The sequence below is a fragment of the Diadema antillarum genome, unplaced genomic scaffold (assembly GCF_040938485.1).
Source record: "Diadema antillarum isolate AM-2024a unplaced genomic scaffold, OU_Dant_1.0 scf00000066, whole genome shotgun sequence".
In the NCBI taxonomy this organism is placed as follows: Eukaryota; Metazoa; Echinodermata; class Echinoidea; order Diadematoida; family Diadematidae; genus Diadema; species Diadema antillarum.
Window position 1 is genome coordinate 2,883,929 of NW_027270955.1, and position 19,071 is coordinate 2,902,999.

Consider the following 19,071-nt stretch of genomic DNA (forward strand, 5'->3'; position numbering starts at 1 on the left):
GCATGTCGTGTCACAGTCTCCAGACTCACAGACTTCTAACTGCTGTTGTAATGATGAACTAGTGCACCATTCACAAATAGAAACTTCATCAAGGAACAAGTTGCAAGTTTTGAAACTCTGGCTCATCTAGTAATGCATTGTACATCTCCATGGAGTCTGTAGACCGATAGGATCCTGTGGTCCTTCAACCATCACATGGAAAATAAGATAAAATGTTGAATTCTTTTCGTGATGGTTTCTTTCTCTGGAGATTATGGATCTGAAATGACAGTTTCCCTGTGATTTTGAAACTTTTTTTTTGTTACTGTGATTTGAGAGTTAGATGTCTTTTCAGCGTGAGAAAAGACGTATTGCATTGTTTATGATGTACAATGTATTTTGACAACTGTGTTTTTGTATGCTATGGAACCTTATGTGCTAACATAACTCATAAAATTTGAAAATTATGAATAAAGGATATTCTTTTCGAAGAAAACTTCTCATTTCAAGAGAGTGGTCATAATGTTGGCTTTGAGATACAGCATAAATTCATGTGTATGTGTCCATACATGTATGTCTGTGTTTGTGTATGTAGGCCAATGTACGTAGGAACCTTGTCATAAAAAGGTCGGATATGACAAAATACAACTTCAGGCAATTTACAGACTGTCCCAACTCTCTATATATCCTTTTTGTTTTGTTTTTGTACCCTAACATATCAGTACTGTAAAACGAGGAATGCTCGCATGCATTTTAATTTCGCAAATTTTGCGAGAGCCATGATTCGCGAAATTAAAATGCACAAGAAAGTTCTTGTCTACACTATAGGCATTGAATGTAAGAGGCAACTCGCGAAAATTTCATGCCGCAAAAATACTGTGTTTTACAGTAGTGAGACACCTGATAAAAAGGTAATTGTCATGGCTGTTAGATCCTTGCTATAACGAGGCTCCCCTGTAGTATTGGTGGTGGTGGTGGTTGTAGTACATTAGTAGTGGTTGTGGTAGTGGTAAGACAATCAACCTTGCCTAAGTCGAATCTATTTGGACTGAAGAAATAGCTTCGACTTAGAGAAAATTTGACTTTTATGAGGGATGAAAATCAAAAGAATTTAAAGAGACAAGGACGAGGAAAGACCTTGGACTTGGGTGATTATTCGACTTATGCGAGGTCAACTGCAGCACGGTTGACTGTAGTATCTTGATAGTTTTTGTCGAACAAGATACACTACACTTCCCGAAGTATCTGACACAGGACAAGGGTTGTAAAATGTGTTGTGGACTCATTGGCCCGAATTCACGAAGGTGGTACAAATGAAACCATGGTTTAAACCATGGAGAAAAGACCATGGAGCGCAAAGTGTCGCATGGGATATTTCGTTACAAAATTAGTCATTTCCTCGATGAAATTATCATTTTGTAACAAAATGACAACATTTTGTAACTAAATGTTAACGTTAACGTTAACGAAACGGTCATTTTGTCGACAAAATGACTGATTTCGTAACGAAATATTCCGTGCGACACTTGGCGCTCCATGGTTTTTGTCCATGGTTTAAACCATAGTTTCACTTGTACCACCTTCGTGAATTCGAGCCATTAAGTCTTGAAAGGTTAGAGGCCTCCAACTTATATACAGGTACAAGTGTATATATTTTTCTTTTCACTTTCATGTGCTACAGTAAAACTGAATTCGTTTTTAACACAAATACTAGGGACTTTGCAGTAAGACAGAACACACAGATACAACAATTCAAGTATTTCTTTCGTAATATATTTGGATTTCTATTCAAAGGAACAGAATGAAAAAAAAAAATTACTCGTCATGGTACAGTACAGCTAAGTATAGTCCATTCTACAATTATCATTTTATACATCATATTACACACATGTGTCATGATAACACACAAAAAAGTTTTGCCTCCAACTTTGTGTCAATTCATCTACCACATTAAAACTTCACCTTTTACTACAAATGTGAATAATATTAATAATAATCAAATGCAAAAGGGTAGTGAGTTCTGTTTTGTGTTTTTGCAAAAAAAAAAAGGGGGGGCCACTGCCAGAAAATAGATCAGCAGACATTTGATTTTATACAATAGCCATGTCTGATTGGAGCCACTACAATAAAACTTTTTGGAATATGAAAATACAAAACAGAATTTGACAAGGAGAAAAAAAAAACACTGTCTACATGTGCATCGCTACAGCAGTAGTATAGCAGACATCTCGATTTTAACAAACCACAAATTATACCTTCTACGCAAGTATCAGTCTGATGCACAATTTTGATATCAAGTAAGTCTTGAATGTTGAAATGGAGCCTCTGGGAGATACACAGACATTTGTGCCGTACACGTATCGCTACAAAATTGAGAAAAAGAAAAGCCGTAAGGTAATGCTGTTGAAATGGATAGTTTAGTTTTAGTTGAGATGGGGCATCACGTTTCCAACTTTTTTTGTGACATAATTTCAAACTACTTTTGAAATACGAATGAACACACCATTCCAAGAGGAATTAAGTTTTTATTTGATGAAAATAGGTTTTCAAATGGCCAAGATATACAGAAACAAAGAGATCTTTGTTTTACTTTGTTTTTGGACATCTCAACCATTTCAAAACCGATTTTCATCAAATAAGCGTTGAATTCCTTTTTTGAATTGTACGGTATGCTCTTTCATATTTCATAAGTGATTCATCTTGCAAAACGTTAAAATCTGAATTCCCATCTGAATGAAAACAATACCATCACTGTAATACTAGATCACTTTTCTGCATCAAAGGAAGAATAGAAACAAAAAGAAACTCAGTGAGACTCGAAATGACATAAAGATCTCCCCCAGAGTAAATGACCATACGGCTATCTCTCTCTACTTAACTCGGCTCCCATAGACTTGTGGCATCCTCGGCCACATCTTTTCAGTGATATCATTATCAAATAATTCCATCACTGATACACAATTAATCCCGACCTTATGATCCAAAGGTTCGTGAGAAGCCGCCACCTCACAAGTCTAATCAGTAGTTAATTTAAATCAATTAACACGGATTATCTCTGAATCAAAATGAAAATATAACAATCCCAAAATAGCTAGGGCATTCCCTTATAAATCAATTAACACATATTATCTCTTAATCACAATCGAAAGATAACTGACAATCATGAAGAGCCTAGGGCATTTCCTTGTTATGATTTCAACACATCATCAAGAATTCTCTGACAAAAGAAAAGAAGTCAAGAACTCGAGTACACTTTGACCTCTGACCTCAAGCTGGCATTTGACCTCTGACACGAAAACATATAATCACTGTCTTCCAATACCATGCAAGAAAGTGTATCAGTCAATGACTACCCTTACATCATGCATGACTGTGGTCAATCAGATCTCTCTCTCAACATAGCATGCGATATGAAAAAAAAAAGTAATCACATTGAATCTTGACCATTATCTTTTACCCATCAACCCGATCCCCCCCCCCCCCCCCCCTGCATTAGAAAAAAAAAATATCAGATACCACTTCATTTCTCATGATCATACATATTTGAACTTTCAATAGATCGGCGACCGTCGATACAACGGTATAAGGCAGCAACTGAATTCAAATATTAGGACACACAGGAAATGGATACAATTCAAAGAACTAGCCTCCCGCACCATTATGAGGAACACATACAAAAGTCAGGGAGCTCATTTTGCTGCTATTTTCTGAAATCTAATGAACTTTGGGAATGTCCTCAAAATCTTGCTATCAGCATTTCAAAAGCAGAGAAACAATGCTACAGAGGAGACTGACATGGCAAATGAATGCCTATCTACAGAATAAATAGAGGCACAAACATAATCCGTTTTGTAAAAGGAGCTTTTGAATCTCTGCAATCTGATTGGTCAATTATCATGCATTGATTTTTACTGATCCACACTGAGCCATACGTCCGGTAAAATCTGAATGCATTGCTCAAGCCTTGTGTATAGTGTTGTAGGTGTACCAGACAAATGATGGGGAAAAAAGGTTGAATTTCAAGAATTTATGGGCCCATTTTATAAAACAAATGATACACAGGCCTAATTTGTGGATCGGTGAGAATTGGATGCTCTCTTTTAACTTTGGAATTAGTCTAAAACCCACTTCCTGCACTCCTGGGCTTAAACAGTTCCAAAGTTAAACTTGTGCATCCAGTTCTCACCAATTCACTGCCTTTGCATCATTTGTATACTGTCATATAGGGAGTGACAGAGGGGGGATGGCACTGACATGAAGTACAATTGTAATGCTAAAATTATGCTTAAATGTAATTCTTTTCAAGCAATTCAGCTTTCCCTGTAATTCTTACCTCGTTCATTCCACATACAACTCTGTCTTACCGTTACTCATAAAATCTATAGACATCTATCCAATTTCTAGCCCACGGACCAATGCCAAACTCAGACAAAAACTGCAAGAAACTGTCGCTCAAATTCCTGTTTGAAATCTGCCCTATCAAAATTCCAGCCCAAGGTCTAATGTCATATGGGAAGTCGGGCGGCAGTTTCATGCAATTTTTTGTCTTCAATGGCTAAGGATGAAGACAAGAGGAAATTGGATACATGAAGGGCGCCCTCAACTCTCGCACGTAACGCTTCATGGCACATCAAGTGTCACAGAGTTATGTGGATATTGGATGGACGTGACCAGCATGAGCTTCTTCATCAGTGTTTCCTTTCCAGGGTTAAAACACTTTGCCTTTATTTTGCCAAGCTCATGTCACCCTATCGACGATAAAAATAAATAAATAAATAAACAAAACTTTAAGAAATCAATAGAGAATAGGAGGTAATAGAAGGTGCCCCTCCCCTATCATCCCCTCCCCTAAGCCCACCCTGACACGAGTTTGCCCTTACAAGCCAACTAGACAACAACGAAGTAGTTACACAAACATTTACTTGGCATGGCTCATAGGCGGACAATGTACAAGAGTTTTCAACACCCCCGTCAAGTACAGGACAATCTGCAGTGCGCAGGGAACAAAATCGAAGCAGTACTTTTACTCAACGACAAAATTATATACCGCCGATAAATAAAGGGGAGAAAAAATGTATCAGACCACTTACAGCCAGTAAACAATAGCATCTCCTTTTTCTTTTACATTTTTATTTGTTTTTAGGTTTTTTTGTTCTTTTTTGGAATGGACAATAAGGGGAGTGCTACAATAAGTATGCTTGATATGTATTTACAAAAACAAAAACAAAAAAATTAAAAAAAATTCCAGCACCATCCAACAGAAAGCAATGGGAACAGAGGAATACCATGATAAATAAACTCCTTTGGTTCTACATCTAACTTGGTTTTCCTATACGAGAGAATACCCTGGTAAATGCTGAATTCCATCAGATATTCTGAATTGGCTTTCCCGTGAATCGTTGGTAAAGGAAGCATCACCTCTTGCAAACAATTACGAAGACATGACTTCAAAAAGTTATCTGTGGAGGCATCTCGGTATGCCAAACTAATATTTATACTAGTACCAAGCATGGAAAGAATGCAAATATTTCTTTAATATATTTCTATTACTATTCACATATTTCTATGACAAGAAAGGTCTGGCAGGAACAAAAAAAAAATGAAAAATTCATCCAACTATGGAGTTACCTCTACAGTATGAATACTGAGCAGTGTCAAGACTGCATAATTTTTCTCACGAAATTTCGCAGACGTTTTTTTTTTTTTTCAAGGTTTTTCAATTGTTCTTGTTGCTTTGAATCTAATTGCACTACAGCAAAGAAATTCACAAGTCTTTAGAGAAGGAGAAGGTGAGAGATGGTGTCTGACTTAACAAGATTTTTTTTCTACTTTCTAAACACAACAGTACTCATCGTCGGTCCCACATACTGCATTTTATGTTGGATGGTGCTGGGCGAGAAGTTACTTTTTATTTCTGTACATTTTGCAACCGGGCTGCAATGCTTAAGTGACCTTCTTCCCGTCTGAACGTTGTCCTATACAACTTCGTATTTCTCAACCAAGAGGGCGACATCTGTTGAAAACTTCACTGGCTGCTCACTGTCCACAGATACAACGTCGTCAACCTGCAGACAAAGAGAAAAAGAGAACATGGCACAGAGACAAATAAGGTAATGAGTTACTTCTTGTAAACTTGAATCGACTCATCCTCTAAACAACTACCGTATTCTCCGGTGATAAGGCCGCACTAATTTTCACAGAAAAGAAACAAAAAACTGGGGGTGCGGCCTATACACCATCACAACCAAATCATGGCCTGTTCAACCTAGCGAATAAGCTGCTGAACAGACACACGTAATCATGTAAGGGACTATGCAGTGTGCCAATGAGCAACTCAGAGTCATACAATGAATCAATCAATCTTATAGACAACGCTATGTTCTGCAATCAATAGACAACTTGTTTTGTTTTGTTTTTTTGTTGTCATCACCTGCTAACTGCTTTTGTTTCCTTGCCAATTTCAGGGAGATTTTTTTTTTTTTTTTTTTTTTGGGGGGGGGGGGGGGGGCTTCTTTTTACTGCCAAAATCGGGGTGTGGCCTATGCAGAGGTGCGGCCTTATCGCCGGAGAATACAGTAAAAAAAAACCTCTGTAAAAACAAAGAAAGTACGGTCAAACCTGTCTATAGCTGCCATCCAAGGGAGACGAGAAAAAGTGGCCGTTGTAGACAGGTGGCCGCTTCAGACAGGTTCTTCAACATGCATTTTTCTCTCAGAGGGAATTGTTTTTGGTGGCGGTATGTGGAAGGAGGCATCTACAGATACATGTAGGTGGCTCCGAAGACAGGTTTGACTGTATTTCAGAAATGGCTACCATTTTGTTTTGCTTCTTTTGCTATTTTTGTTACTTCTAGGTTGTTGTTGTTTCTTTTTCCTGCAACTATTACCATGCAAAGTCCATCATCAAACTGCAATCACTGACATATATGTAACAGCACCTATCACACACATAATGTATGGTCAAAAATTATGATGGGGAAGTCAAATTTGTACGGCTGGTAGCACTGATAAAAGGAGTCTCACTTATGAGGATGACAACGCTAAGCCCGACTGTGGCACTAGGAAAGTATATACAGAATGTGGGGAAAATGTGGCGTTTCCCGCTGTTTAATAAAAAAGAAATGCACAAAATGATTAGATTGGCACTAAGGAGGGGGCCACAGGACAGGACGCAAAAAAAAAAACCCACCTGAATATTACAGTACGACTTTCTGGAAATGAAGCTGACGGTGACGGGAAAAAAGTCATCTGGCTGACCAGCAATGCTGAACTCCATGCTGCCCGTTGTGTTGCTGGAATCGATGACCGGTAGTGACCACTCCAGGAAGTTGTGTCGGGCATCGTGGCGGTAGTTGCCGTCCACCTCGCTGACCTTTGGTGCCCCAACTCCCGACCTGAGAGGTTGCAATTGAATATTGGCGACAGTGATGTCAAACTTTGCCTCAGTACTGCCGGACATTTACGACATTTATTTAGCCAATGATTTGGGGGCACCTCCATCAAAGTACTCCCACTCCTTTTACAGCACTAATTGTCTTTCAAAGTGAACATGCAGGGTTGTATGAAATTGATTATTGGGACTATTTTAACATCCTCTGCCCAAAATTCTAACAGCTGCCTTGCAATTGTGAAAATGATCAGTGCTAAAAAAAGACAACAACTGGAAGAAGGCTAGCCACCACACAAACACAAGCCTTCTGTGGAATACTGATAGCACCTTTTCGTAATATACTCTCAGCAACAATGATTTTGGTGGTGATTTGGCTCAGTGGGGAGTGCATTTCCTCCAAATCCAAAGGATCCGGGTTCGCATTCCCGAGTCTAAATGAGCAATGTTGCGTGTAATCATACCATCCCCTCTAATAAGAGGCAAAACACTCTGTCCCTCCGACAGGACAAAAACTGGAGGTCCAGTATATGAAAGAGTCATAACTCATGCACATAAGAGATCCCGCTTCATCCATTCATTGCAAAGAGCAGGGTACTAACCCGCTAAAGTGGTCCCACCTCAAATCCAACTGGACCCAATGGAAGACAAACTAGTGCAGCTGATTATGGGCTACTAAGACATCTTCTCAGAAAGAAAAATTAAACAAACAAACTCACTAAACCACCTTGAAAGAACCACATTATCAAGCTTCTTTTTGATTTGGGTTGGTAGAAGGTGGAAACTTTTATTTTTATTTTCTTATTATTTTTTTGTTTTTTTTTGTGTTTTTGCTTGCTTGCTTGACGGCCGAAGAGGTATATGTATCAATCAATATGCATGGCTCGACACAAACTTTTTTGTTTGGTGGCCCGATGGGGCCACCAAAATCCTAGATTTCAAATTTTTGGTGGCCCGAGAGAAAAATTTGGTGTCCCCCCCCCCCCCCCCCGCCAAAAAAAAACAATAAAAAACATTAAAAGTCCTTTTCTTTTTATGAGTCGAATATTCAAGTTTATGATAGTAAGAATTACAAGTTGGACATATCTACTCATAAATAAACTTCAGCAAACTTGCAACACTCACTCTCAGGCACTCATTCAGTCCTTTCATCCATCCTTTAAACAAATTTAACTGCTAATTTCCGGCGCAAAAAGTTACGAATTTATTGACATACTTTTCAAAAAATTTTGGTGGCCCGAGGCGGGCCATCAAATTTGCCCTTTTTGGAAATATGGTGGCCCGACTTTCATTTTTGGTGGCCCCGGGCCACCGGGCCACCGTTAGTGTCGAGTCCTGCAATATGTATGAAATACATATTATAATACACATAAAATGGAAGAAAATGCAAGAGAGCTCCTGAAACTAGGCTACTCAACTCACGGGACGGGGATGTTGATGGCGACATCTTGCAGTTCCATGTCCTCCTGTAGTAGTTCATACTCAATGTTCACGTCGCAGCCGCCGGAGTTGTTCGGCGAGGGCCAGCAGTTGACTGCGAAACGGAAACCAGTGAGAAATGAATTAAGACACCACAGCTCAGTTTGATAAAGCGAAACACAACAACGACTGCAATCTCCATGCTAGCAAAAAAAAAAAATTGTGTACATAATCCTGGTATTAAGATATTCTTCAGTGGAAAAAAGAGCAAAGAAAATTGGATTCCAACAGGATTCGAACCCGAGACCTCCCGATTGCTAGCCCGGTGCTCAACCAACTGAGCAATAGAAAGCCCTAATTCAGCGTTCGTCCAAGAAACCCCAATTCTCAATGCTCCACTGGTCGGAAGCTATGTACTTTTTAAAATAAGCACATCAGAGCTAATAATCTCATTCATTCACTAAATATTCATTTTCTAAATATCACAAAAAGAAGTTCACACACTTCCTCAAAAAAAAAATTTTGTGTCTAGTTTATCTTTAATGTGACGACATGAATATGACTTCATATTTTTACGTTATGGAAGGAAACAAAAATATTTGCATAAAACGTTTTCGAGTCAATCTTACTTAGCAGTGGAATCAAGGTCTCATCTGTAGACTGGAATCTCCACTTTAGCACACCGACGTCGTTGTTGAGTGGGAATGGCCTGTCTGGATTCTTCATGCCGATGTGTGACTGAGTTGAAAATAACTTCTTGTCGACGTTGGGATGTGTCTAATAAAAGTGAGGATGGACATATAGATTTAGTCACGGAGCAAGTCTTTCCAAATGCACCCATCCTAGCAAGCGACAGACGAGGTCAAACACCACTGACCCAGCAAACCCAGTTAAAACTCTCCTAACTCTCAATTCATGATGTGCAGAAATATCCTTATGTCCATGCAGGTGTAGACATTTTTTTTTTCTTTTTTCAATATTCAAGCAAACATACCATCTGATGGCCAATTAAAAAAAAAACAAAAACAAAAACAAATCAAGACATCCCAGTGATTCACAACATACATCAATTAAACATAACCAAGAGATACCAACCTTGTAAACAGCAGTGTAGTATTCTGAGGGCTAGAAATGGTTTGTTTTGTTTTGTTTTGGTTTTTTTGGTGGGAAAACAGTACCTTGACTTTTCCTCCAATAGTAATTATACAATTTGGGAAAACATTATCTTCCATAAAACCTGCAGTATTTGAGGCAAACAGTAAAAAACAAAAAATAATAATAATAATAAAAAATACTGTAAAAAAGTAACAGTTGGCATCTTTGTTATTCTCGACTAGATAAAATCTCGTTCACTAGTCCAGGACATGTCCAAATGCAGAGGACAGATGTACATTTCAACACACGAACCTGCAACTGCGCGCCCTTCTCGTCATTATTGGCTACGGCGATCCTGATCTTGCCAAACTTTTGGTCGCTGATGCGGAGCGTGATCATGCCGTGGACGTCGAGGGCCTGGAGACCGCCATCGCGCCCCGTAGACACCGTCATCTTCTCCTCCACGCGCAGGTGGACACTGCACAAAGAGATCATTAAAAAACCATCAGCATACTGTACATGCCAAGCATTTCACAGGGTTTCTATCTACGTAAAATTCATGCGTCAGGTGCTAATTTGCAAAATTGATAATGCATTAAACTATCTGTAAGTCTAATCCTGACATGACCGCAGCATGCATGTGTAGGTTTCTCTATACATTACGGTACTCCAAAATGGCAAACATTAACCACTCTCAATATTGTCAGGAAATCCAGATTCCCCAAAAACTGGACTTGCTAAATATATGTTGTGCACAGTAACTTCTTCCCATCTCACAAAACAAAGCCTGTCCTGCAAATCAGTTCGGGCATCGCAGCAAATATTCATGAGGGTGTGCATAACGGTTCAACAGTCGTTGACCAGTAAAAACCGCTTTCGGACCAGCAACTTTTCAGGGATTGCTAAATTTACTGGTCTGGCATGACAAGTAAAATAACAAAAATAACATTGTCTGGGCCAGTTGAAAAAAAGCAACAGAGCTAGTAAATTTAAAAGTTTGGACCAGTAGGGAAAGGGCATTAGTGTGCATGTGGCCCTGACTACACACAAACTGTAACAAATGCCTGATTTGAATTACCTAGAATGAGGCTTTCTCTGCCAAGCTCAATGGTTTGTGTGCCACCTCCTCTCATTACCTCTGCCAAGGGAGGAGGTCATGTTTTCATTACCGTTTGTTTGTTTGTCCGTGTGCAAAAATACTCAAAAAGTCGGGAACCGATTTAGATGAAACTTGCAGGAAAGTTTGAGAATGACGCAAGGAACAGATGATTAAATTTTGGTAGTGATCCAGAAATTTTTATGGATTTTATGAAGGATTTTCAATATTTTGGCTGGTAGGGTGAATGAACTTGAGGTTTTCATATGCACACTAAAGTGCGTGCTCTAGTTTCTGCTGGGGCGAGGCATGCCGCGCAGCTGAAGGTTGATGACGTAACAAAAGGCTTCTATATTGGGAATTCGGGCGATTTTCAGCATGCATACCTATGGGTGGAAATCGCTGATCTCTACAGGCAGAACAAGATCAGTGGTGGAAGCTGCCTGGCAGAGGTCTGCGCTCTCAGAGTGCTTCTCTAGTTCATCAATACAAAGAAGGGGAGGTTCATTTCCAAACAGCACAATCAATGTCCCCCTTGTATTACCCACATCAATATAGTTCGAAATGTGACCAGGATCTTGCATGATATGGTCGCTTTATTGATTGCAAGAGTTTTGTGTTTAAGGTAGCGGATCAATTAGTGGTGAGTTGGTGTGTGGGTGGGTGTGTCTATGCCATTGAATTCATTATCATGTTGACAACTACTTGCATGTGTTATATGAATCCATAATGACAAATGCATCCTATGCTGTTAAGATGTAACAACTTCGCCATGATAACTTCTAGTCAAAGAACCTACTTCCTACTACGTGTAAATCAAATTAAATCAATGGCATATCAACTACAGCAAATCTTCGTGATGCGGGGATCCCCAAAGAGAGTACCTTTCCGTTTTGCTCGCCGGTGTGACGGTCTTGGCTGCGCTTGACGACTGTCTCGTTTTCGGGGCGTCGGACGTGACCTCCTCCCCTTCTAACCTCAGCTTGTCCACGAAGATGTCGGTGCTCTTACTGGACTTGCCCAGCTTCATGGCCTTGCCCGTAGCCGACGGTCTGTGGGGGGGGGAACAGACAGGATACTGATGTAGCCACCGCCATCTCACTTTTCCATTTCAGTACACAAAGACGGCCCAAATCCATTTTGCGGTGCTCAACTTCAGTTTTCCTCACCAGTTATCTGTTTAGCTCCTGCACATTTCAGGACTTTCATTTGTACACCTTGCTCTTCTAATTTCAATCATATGACCAAGGCACAGTTATTCATCGCCTGTGTTGCCGTCCCTCTAAGAAATAGTTAGAGCTCTAGAACATGTCCGTGGATGCATTTGAAAATATAATCAATGTAATGGAAATACAATGGCTCACTTTCTGCTATCTGGAACAAACTATGACACATCATCATATTCACAGCCAGTCATTACAACCAAATGCATACCCAAAAATGTGTCCTGTTCAGGGATAAACAAGTTGTCTTATCTATATTTGACAGGCCAGGAAACAATAAAGTAATACTCTATAACACGCAACATGAGATTGCAACATTGCACTGTAGGCCATCCATAGTCGCAGAATCTCAACATGTCAGAATACGCAGATATCTTCATGTCATGGGCAAATCACACGATGCTCCTCACATAATACTTAAATATACCACTGACATCAACAATGCCTCAGGAACGATTGACGAATCGCTCGAGTTCTAACCTGCTTGGCTTTGACGACTCGACGGGCTTCTCCGGCGTGATGACCGACATCGAACTGGACATCGACGACATCCCCGAGCTGGAGGAGCCGTAGCCCCCGCTGCCGTATCCCATCATTCTCTTGCCCTGCCGCATGGCTTCCTGTCGCTGCTTGGATAGCTCCTTGGCTCGCTGCTGCATCTTCTGCTTTGCTTCTTTCTCTTGTGACTGCGAGAAAAAATGGAAAAATACAGAGCGTCAAGATTGAACACATTTCAGACATAATCCACGTCATTCTACATAAAAAAAGTGAGAGAAAAAATATGGAAGAGAAAAATGGCTACATTCATAGGAGTAATAGTATACAGTTTATACTTATGTCAGAGAAATGCTTGTCATGATCTCAGAACTAGCTGACAAAATACTTTCCACTGCATGAAAAGATAATAATTCTGATGCTGTAGACAATACTCTTTATCAATAAACTCAGACAAGCAGAATGCTACAATATCTATCGAAATCAGGCATAAAACATGACACTTTTTCACCTTTTTAACAGTTTCATACCTTTATTAATTGATAGAGTATCATGAGGTAGAGAGAAAAAAAAAAATCTCTTTCAGTTAAGCCCTCTGTACTACCGTTCAGATTTAAATTGTTCGACTGCAGAAATTTCAAAAGCCTCATGGTTGCTTAATCAATATCAGTAAATGATCCTCGGATTGGCAAAGCAGATTTTAGAAGATTGAAGTGCCTTTTTATTCTCTATCTTATACTGGCAAAATATAATTTTTTTTTTCCATTCTTTTTTTAATGAAGACTTTGAAAATACAATTAGCTCTGTTTAACCTTTCTCCAGTACTATGCAGTGAAAATCAGAGGTGAAAATTTAATGATGATAGCATGATACTTTCTGCAACAAAAAATTCTCCTAGGATTTGACAGGTTTTAATGAGGACACACCCACATGAGACAGAGTGTCACGCCCCTTTTTTTCTGGCTCACCTCTCGGACAGCCTGGAACACTTTCTCCTCGTGCGAGTCCATTTCGGTGAAGGTGCGGATCTGGGCAAGGTTGACGCTCTCCCTGTAGCCGAGGGCGACGATCTCGTCGAAGGCGAAGATGAGCTCGAAGGAGTGGTCTAGGATCTCTGATTCCTCCATGGCGCGGCAGTACTCTGGTATCTGTGCGAAAAAGAATGCATGTAAAATATGTTGTTGGCAATAAACACAGGATTTAATGTGTACAGGTCCCTGTTGCATAGAAGTTGAGATCGAACGTAAGTCAGAAAATCACACATAAGTCTCTGAATACTCAATTCTGATTGGTGGATACCAGACTTATGTTTGATTGCATCTTTCTATGCAACAGAGCCCAGTTCTAATTTGTGCTGTAAAAGACACAGGTCTGAGAGTTAAAAGAACTAGCTCTTTGGCATCATAACATTGCACATAATAGTAATGACAGTTATAGCAGCAAAATAATAATTCAGATAAATAATTTAGGTGCTTACGAATGCTCAATCTCAAAATTTATTCTTTCATCTACATAACACAGAAAGGTCATGTCTTATGATAATTTACATTAACTACTTAATAGTATAAAAGGAATCTAGTGTTATAACTTGGTTAGAAAGGCAGAACTTTTATATATCATATAATCAAACTTTTCTAGATGTGCAAATTTTGATTGTCTTATTCAGAAGACAAGAAAAAGGCAATTTCCATGAATATGTGGTCTTCAAAAAGACTGGTTCACAGACATTGAAGTGCTCTGAAGGAACATATAATTGGAGTGGCATTAATGGAAAGATGGAAAGGTTATCACAAGAGCAGGTTTAGATGTCTGTTTCAAATGAAAACGTTGTGATATCAAGTAAAAACCCATCAGCTAACTTACTACTCTGGAGAAGAGCCTCAGCGTCTCTAAATCTTCCAGGATGTTACTCGTCTTCGTGGTGATGAGGAGCATGTAGAGTTTCTCCAGGGGCTGGTACACATAGCGTACGCTCTCCGTCTCCACGAACGTGTGCTGCTTGCCCGTGTTCATCAGCTTGGGGAATGCCGCCAGGAGGCCCTCGATGCGCGACCGCGTCATCTCGACGAACTGGCGCGAAATCAGGGCCTTCCCGCTCTTGGTGCATATGGCCGCTGCTAACAGCACCTGGTGGGAGAGAATGGAAAAACGTCTTTCACTCACTCTCTGCTACTACAAGGTCTCTTGAAGGGAGTACACTGCAAACTAGAAAAAGCACTTCGTGAGCGCAGACCTCCACCAAGCAGCTCATTTCCACCCCTACTAGTACACACATGCTGAATATTGCCCAATTTCCCAATGTAGAAGCCTTTTGTTTGTACATCATCAGACTCCAGCAGCCTGGCGCCTGTCCCAGGCAGACCACGCGCCACAGCTTTAGAGGGTGTAGTGTATGCAAAGTTCAAATGCGCACAGCTTGAACTCCCAAATTTACTGACCCTATCTGCCCACAGATAAAAAAATCCTTTAACAATCCTTGAAAATTCCTGGATCACTTCCAAAATATTACCATATGTTCCTTTTGTAATTATCGAGTTTTCTTGCAAGTTTTATTCAAATCCATTCAAACTGTTATAGCTATTTTGCACACAGACAAACTAACAATCCAAATAAACCAACGCTGATGAAAACATAACTTCCTTCCTTGGCGGGTAATTATGGTAAGTCTAAACTGGATGACTGTGTCTGATTTACCATGCTATAAAACTGAATGTTAATCAGCACAGTGAAATTATGACCATTTTGCATAATCAAGGACAGGGTGCTCTAGTAATCACATTATTTTACAAGACACTGACAGCTTTGTTTCTTACATGCAACGCCATGAACAAGATGACCACTCAGTAACGCTTGGAATTGCCTCCTCATCACACTCAATTGTAATTGGGCATTTAGCAGATCCCAAAAGTAATGTTATAGACATCTATACCTATTGAATGCACACATTTATCGGTATTTAAATCTAGTTGTTCTTTGAACAATGTTGTGTTGGGTTCTTTTTTGGGGAAGGGGGGGGGGGCTGTCACTGCTGGATAAGAAGATTACTACAGTTCCTGGTGTGATGTATGCACAACAATATAACAAAAATATGAGTAAAATTCAAAATATGTTCATTTTTCTAACATAGTGAAAGAGTACTTGACTTATATAACTAATCAGAAAACAGGGCGAATAACCAACCGTAACATTGTTGTCTATACATGATGTTGTTTAAAGTATATTTTTTGTTGTCATGATTAATTTAGCACACATTATTTGTAGAACTATTTTTGATAATGAATATATCACAGGGTATACAGTGCAACATATAAACAAGCCTATTCTGGCTTTCTACACACATACCATTTTCTGATCAACTACACACACAATGATAATGAGCTTGTGTTCTTTATGAACCTATAGATCTGTTTTCCCCATGTCATTTTTTTTTCTTTTCCATAATCTTGCCTTGTTTTGTCAATGTTTTCATTTTTTTTTATACCTGCACTTTTGTACAATTTGCTCATATTAACATGTATTTTATACAGGTCTATAATCTTTGGATCGGTAATAAAGATTGAATTGATTTGAATTGAACTGAATACATGATGTCACGAACTGTAGCAGTCTTCTTATCCAGCAATAACTGCACAGAAACTTTTGAATCCAGTGTCCGATTTTCCTCAAACTTCGCTGACCTACAATTGTATTACACTGATAATATTGCTGCTTTCAATCAATCCAATATTTACATCTGGGTTTAGGCTTCCTTCATGGGAGTTTACTGTAAGTCACATAACCATGGCAACCACATGACCAAGGAAGCACCTCATTCATAAAAAACCCAAAGGAGGGAATTCAGGCAAGCCATATACATACACACACAAAACCCCAACAGACAGACATACTCCTGACCATACATCTTACCACACTGCTCTCTATACTGAGCTAACAGTAACAGTAACACAACTTTCCCTGTGATCCAAACATGATGGACTTTGCTGATAGTGATATCAGTAAATTAAGGAAGCCACTTTATTACCTCAAAAACGCAGGAGGCGGAGGTTGCAGCGTATTTCTTAATTGATGTTGGGTTGTTTGTTTGTCTGCTTGCATAATGGACTCCAAACTAACTCAAAAAGTTGTGATGGGATTACACAGGCGAATGTGTGCACACACCAATGATGCTAAGCGATCGACAAGTGAGTCTTCGTAATATCAGTCCGGGAAACCCGCTCATGAGGACCGCCCCCGCGTACGAGGATGGTCCCTCCTCATGAGGACCTCCCCCCTCCTCATGAGGCCCCCCGGGGAACGCCTCATGAGGCCCCCCCTTCACTTCTTATTCATCTCACATCTGACGTATAAATTGTCGCAACTTTGCACGGTGATTTTTTGTTACACACACATGTCCACTATCCATGATGAAAAGAAGAAAAAATCCTGTCTGTTTTTTTTTTTTTAAATCGAGTTTTAATCACCCGATGCAGAGCGCCCATCAAAACACGGGCGCCAGCGCGTTCGCACAATGCAAGACTGCCGCACCTAGCGGCCTGATCCGACTAAATATTTTCGATGCTTTTTTCTGCGGCTCTCACCTCTCCGCGCACGAATCAGCCTCGTGAAGCTGAAGTTTGACATCTTTTTACACAAATTCGTAACGAGGAAAATTAAATCAGTACTATAACCTGATCTTGTCCATATATTCCAAATTACTATTCCACACTGATAGAGTAGGTGGGTAGATGACATACTCCAGTTTGTTAGCAAAATAATCACTTTGTAGGTATGACGAGTTCACTTTCTTCGTCAATTCCGCCCACGATTCCGCCGTTTGGGCGCTTTTTCTGGAATCATCCCGCGACGCGACGTACGTCGCATACATCACGCATCCAGCACATACTAAGTACCAGACTGGTATGTGCTGGATGCGTGATGTGATGCGACGTACGTCGCGTCGCGGGATGATTCCAGAGAAAGCGCCCAAACGGTAAGCGGGCGGCGGAATCGTGGGCGGAATTGACGAAGAAAGTGAACTCGTCATACCTACAAAGTGATTATTTTGCTAACAAACTGGAGTATGTCATCTACCCACCTACTCTATCAGTGTGGAATAGTAATTTGGAATATATGGACAAGATCAGGTTAGTACTGATTTAATTTTTCTCGTTACGAATTTGTGTAAAAAGATGTCAAACTTCAGCTTCACGAGGCTGATTCGTGCGCGGAGAGGTGAGAGCCGCAGAAAAAAGCATCGAAAATATTTAGTCGGATCAGGCCGCTAGGTGCGGCAGTCTTGCATTGTGCGAACGCGCTGGCGCCCGTGTTTTGATGGGCGCTCTGCATCGGGTGATTAAAACTCGATTTAAAAAAAAAAAACCAGACAGGATTTTTTCTTCTTTTCATCATGGATAGTGGACATGTGTGTGTAACAAAAAATCACCGTGCAAAGTTGCGACAATTTATACGTCAGATGTGAGATGAATAAGAAGTGAAGGGGGGGCCTCATGAGGCGTTCCCCGGGGGGCCTCATGAGGAGGGGGGAGGTCCTCATGAGGAGGGACCATCCTCGTACGCGGGGGCGGTCCTCATGAGCGGGTTTCCCGGACTGATATATGTATTATGGCTGCGGTATTGTTGAGTGCATCTGGCAATATATGGCTGTAATTAAACATTTTCGACTGCTCAGATAAAAGTGCGGAAAGACGGCACTGAGAAGCTGAAACATATAAAAATATTTCACTGTCATCATTTGACTTGTTGAATTTTTACATGGCAGTGTAGGCACCCTAAACTTTAACGTTAAATAGTTCTGGGGTCATCACTTGAATAACCACCTTCTAACTACCCCTAGACTCCAGGATTACCAAGTAAATCCTAGATCTAATCTAATTCAGTTTTTGAGATGGAGAGGAGAGGCAGGCGCTAGGCGGACTAGACAACTACCCACTGCCCTTACCCTCCCTACCACAACCACTGCTGCATGTAAAATCTACCAGTTCAGTTTCACTGCCCGTGCGTGCCCCGTACCCGGGTACACTATAGCTACACAGTCTATAAACTGGACGGAGCGGAGACACAAGTTGCTCGTTTTTTTACTTTACAGAAAAGAGTTTGTCCGCATTACATGCGTAATATGACTAAGTAAAATTACAAGAAAAGGTAAGGAACACGAAATATACTTTACCATTTTGAAAAGTCAGATTTTCAGGTTATTGTTGTGTCAGGTCAGTCTGGTCCGATGCAGTAATCATTGGTCGCCCACCGCGAGCTCCACGTACATACACGTCTAGGTATATGAGGCCACGTACATCCACGGGACGTGTCACGAATTTGGCGGATTAATATTAGAACATGTTGAGAGACTGTTGCAGGTTTTTTGAGCCACTGTGAAGAGAT

The 19,071-nt window shown here is 40.2% G+C and overlaps 1 protein-coding gene across 1 annotated transcript; it reads right to left on the bottom strand.

Moving 5' to 3' along the window:
• Positions 1–5,794: 5,794 nt before the first annotated feature.
• On the bottom strand, positions 5,795–18,955 carry LOC139716551 (coatomer subunit delta-like). The gene is made up of 10 exons (XM_071628088.1): positions 18,860–18,955; positions 14,557–14,820; positions 13,662–13,841; positions 12,679–12,884; positions 11,860–12,027; positions 10,192–10,357; positions 9,414–9,561; positions 8,788–8,899; positions 7,168–7,372; positions 5,795–6,044 (listed from the first exon to the last, which is right to left on the bottom strand). Exons 1-10 carry the CDS (start codon positions 18,860–18,862, stop codon positions 5,955–5,957), a joined length of 1,542 nt encoding a protein of 513 aa, XP_071484189.1. The 5' UTR covers positions 18,863–18,955; the 3' UTR covers positions 5,795–5,954.
• Positions 18,956–19,071: the final 116 nt, after the last annotated feature.